Here is a 3605-nt window from a genome sequence, read left to right on the forward strand (position 1 = left end):
ATAGGATCAGTGATACGACTATGATCAACGCCACTTCAATTTAGAGAAGTGTTCCGGAGCTGAGAGAAAGGGAGCGCTTGTTTCGTTGTGTCAGTTATCGTGTGTATCACCATTATTCAAAGGGGGGGAAATAAAGCCTCACAGAACCAGGTGGTTTTACATTTTGGCGACAGGGAGTGGACAAGCAAGAGGCCGACACCACGAATACATGAAGGCAAACTTTAAATACAACACCTCCACCAATAGGGCTGCACCATTTGGTGATGATTCAGGTATTCCAATCATCATTGAGAACTACCGTACTTTTCGGACTATAAGCCGCGACTTTTTTCCCCATTTGTTTTGTCCAGCTAACGGCCACTAGGGGACCTCCTACATCTATGGATTTTACAGGTAAAATTAACCACCTTTAACTCTACGGGCTCTAGGACCGGTCCGCGCCCGCCACCTTTAAGCGGCGGGCTCCAGCAGGAAAAGCTGGAGGCCGGAAAAGAGTGAGACAGGTAGCGCGCCAAAGTAAAAGTGGAACCGAGAGACAGAACGAGAGCAAGACAGACGGACAATTTAGCTGCTGCTGCTTCTATGCAGGTGCGCTTTATAGTCCGGAAAGTACGGTATATTGAACGAATGTTGTGTTGTACCACACATATCTGTTTTGTCCACAATGCTTCATTCAAAGTGTTATTTAACAAATATTTAGCATATATTTATTTCTGGGTTTGTTGGCAAGACTGCATTTCAGTTTAATGGATACCACTATTTTGTAATTTAGTAAATATTGATTTTTATATACTGATGTTTTTGGATTATTGGAGGCCATGTTTGTTTTTGATTAGGCGGATATGTGCCTTAAAGCAGGGATGTCTGCACCGTGTATTCATATACGTTTCAGATTGTGAAAACACGTGTCAGTTGATTTATTTGCTTTACTTGTGGTGTCGTGGTTTTGGTATCATCAAGTCGGTAGTGGACCGCACGAGATGCGATTGTGGATTTAGAAGCTTGATTTACCTCTGATTCACAGAATGGGTTGAACTTTCTGGAGTCAAAGGAAAACAAATCCCAGCCACTAAAGCAGATGTTTTTTCTTCCTGCTAGTTCAGCCTTTTCGTTCAGAGCACCTCTCCTTTGGAATCGTCGCGCTAAGCTATTTCCGTTGACTCCTTTGAAAGCAAACTCAAAACCCATCCGTGTCTCCTTGCAAACTAATATCCATCCTCATTCCCATCACTATCAGTCACTGGCAATACTTGTGTTGATGTGTCATGTCGTATAATGTGTTTATCATTTTTATGCTATGACGTTTGTATTTTGTACATTTCTTGTGATTTGGGGCTATAATAAATGTTGATTTGATACCGCACGACTAGTCCATATCACGATCGCTTTTTGAATATATGTGCAGCCCTCTCGCTCGATGTAGCGCCTACTCCAGTTTTCTCAAACTTTTTCATACCAAGGACCACTTAACCATAACAAAAACACTCGCGAACCACCTAACTCCACAAATATCCAAAAACACATCGGTTTTTACAAATCGCCTGAAAATGGTACAAACAAGTGGCAACATGTGTGATGAAGGTGTTGCGCTGGGCTATATCATGCAATCGAAAGTGAAACTTAAGCTCGCTCCATTGCGGAGATATTCCCGCGAGAGTGCGGAAAACTTAAATTAATTAATTAATTTCAAATGTGAAATGTTACCAATATACTCACGGACCACTAGGGGGCGCTCACGGACCGCCAGTGGTCCGCGGACCACACTTTGAGAAGCACTGCCCTACTCGTATGTGAAGCGGTACATCAGCGAGGGCTCGTCTCTGAACCTGTGCTGTCGATCCAACACTCCTCCCTGCTGGAGACGAACTCCGTACAACATGGCGTCCGTCCTCTCCGAACACAAGCCCCTCGAAACCAGCCAGTCCACTAAGTCACTGCCTCGAAACGCACTGTCAACGGTGGCGTGTAGATGGAGATCATGCTGGCGTAGGAGGGGAGGATTATCTGTGTCAGTAGACGGGGGAATCTGCTCCTCAGAGATGGAAACATGTGCTTGGTTTTTACTCTCGAGTTGGGCGCTGGTTTCATCTGGAACCTCCTGATGAAGAGGATGATGGGAGGGGGAATGTCTCAAAGCCCCACCTTCCTCCTGTGGTTCTTCAAACCTGTCATTATTAGAGGAAGGATTCACCGGTGGAGCCGCTCACACTTTCCCCTGAGCCTCTTTTAGAGAAGGAAGGAAAAACAGGGCAGGCAAAGGGAAGCAGGGAGGAAGAAAGTATATACGGTTAATAAAGAGCAGCAAAGAATAGTGGGTAGACGTTTATGTTACGATAAAAGAAAAGAGTGAAACAAACAGAAACTCAATGTTTTAGTGAGTAGAGCTTTTGTAGAGGCAGATTGAACCTCTTTAAAGAGTCCTCTCCTGCTGATGTCCAGGTGTATATCAGTATGTAGTGTCTCTACTTTAAAGAGTCCTCTCCTGCTGATTTCCGGTGTATATCAGTATGTAGTTTCTCTACTTTAAAGAGTCCTCTCCTGCTGATGTTCAGGTGTATATCAGTATGTAGTGTCTCTACTTTAAAGAGTCCTCTCCTGCTGATGTTCAGGTGTATATCAGTATGTAGTGTCTCTACTTTAAAGAGTCCTCTCCTGCTGATGTTCAGGTGTATATCAGTATGTAGTGTCTCTACTTTAAAGAGTCCTCTCCTGCTGATGTTCAGGTGTATATCAGTATGTAGTGTCTCTACTTTAAAGAGTCCTCTCCTGCTGATGTTCAGGTGTATATAGTATGTAGTGTCTCTACTTTAAAGAGTCCTCTCCTGCTGGTGTTCAGGTGTATATCAGTATGTAGTGTCTCTACTTTAAAGAGTCCTCTCCTGCTGATGTTCAGGTGTATATCAGTATGTAGTGTCTCTACTTTAAAGAGTTCTCTCCTGCTGATGTTCAGGTGTATATCAGTATGTAGTGTCTCTACTTTAAAGAGTCCTCTCCTGCTGATGTTCAGGTGTATATCAGTATGTAGTGTCTCTACTTTAAAGAGTCCTCTCCTGCTGGTGTTCAGGTGTATATCAGTATGTAGTGTCTCTACTTTAAAGAGTCTCTCCTGCTGATGTTCAGGTGTATATCAGTATGTAGTGTCTCTACTTTAAAGAGTCCTCTCCTGCTGATGTTCAGGTGTAATATCAGTATGTAGTGTCTCTACTTTAAAGAGTCCTATCCTGCTGATGTTCAGGTGTATATCAGTATGTAGTGTCTCTACTTTAAAGAGTTCTCTCCTGCTGATGTTCAGGTGTATATCAGTATGTAGTGTCTCTACTTTAAAGAGTCCTCTCCTGCTGATGTTCAGGTGTATATCAGTATGTAGTGTCTCTACTTTAAAGAGTCCTCTCCTGCTGGTGTTCAGGTGTATATCAGTATGTAGTGTCTCTACTTTAAAGAGTCCTCTCCTGCTGGTGTTCAGGTGTATATCAGTATGTAGTGTCTCTACTTTAAAGAGTCCTCTCCTGCTGGTGTTCAGGTGTATATCAGTATGTAGTGTCTCTACTTTAAAGAGTCCTCTCCTGCTGATTTCAGGTGTATATCAGTATGTAGTGTCTCTACTT

General features: G+C 43.1%; 1 protein-coding gene across 2 annotated transcripts in view; it reads right to left on the bottom strand.

Annotated features, from left to right (window-relative positions):
• Positions 1-1548: 1548 nt before the first annotated feature.
• gpr155b (G protein-coupled receptor 155b) overlaps positions 1549-3605 on the bottom strand; it is a 21060-nt gene continuing 19003 nt past the window's right edge. The window contains exon 20 of one of the 2 annotated variants that reach the window (XM_034077130.2): positions 1549-2165. In XM_034077130.2, coding sequence (XP_033933021.1) covers positions 1781-2165 — 385 coding nt within the window. In that variant the 3' untranslated portion in view covers positions 1549-1780. Of the gene's footprint in view, positions 2224-3605 lie in introns of both variants that reach the window. The other variant, XM_034077131.2, reaches the window with a different exon arrangement.

This window comes from Pseudochaenichthys georgianus, unplaced genomic scaffold, assembly GCF_902827115.2.
Source record: "Pseudochaenichthys georgianus unplaced genomic scaffold, fPseGeo1.2 scaffold_1324_arrow_ctg1, whole genome shotgun sequence".
Classification (NCBI taxonomy): Eukaryota; Metazoa; Chordata; class Actinopteri; order Perciformes; family Channichthyidae; genus Pseudochaenichthys; species Pseudochaenichthys georgianus.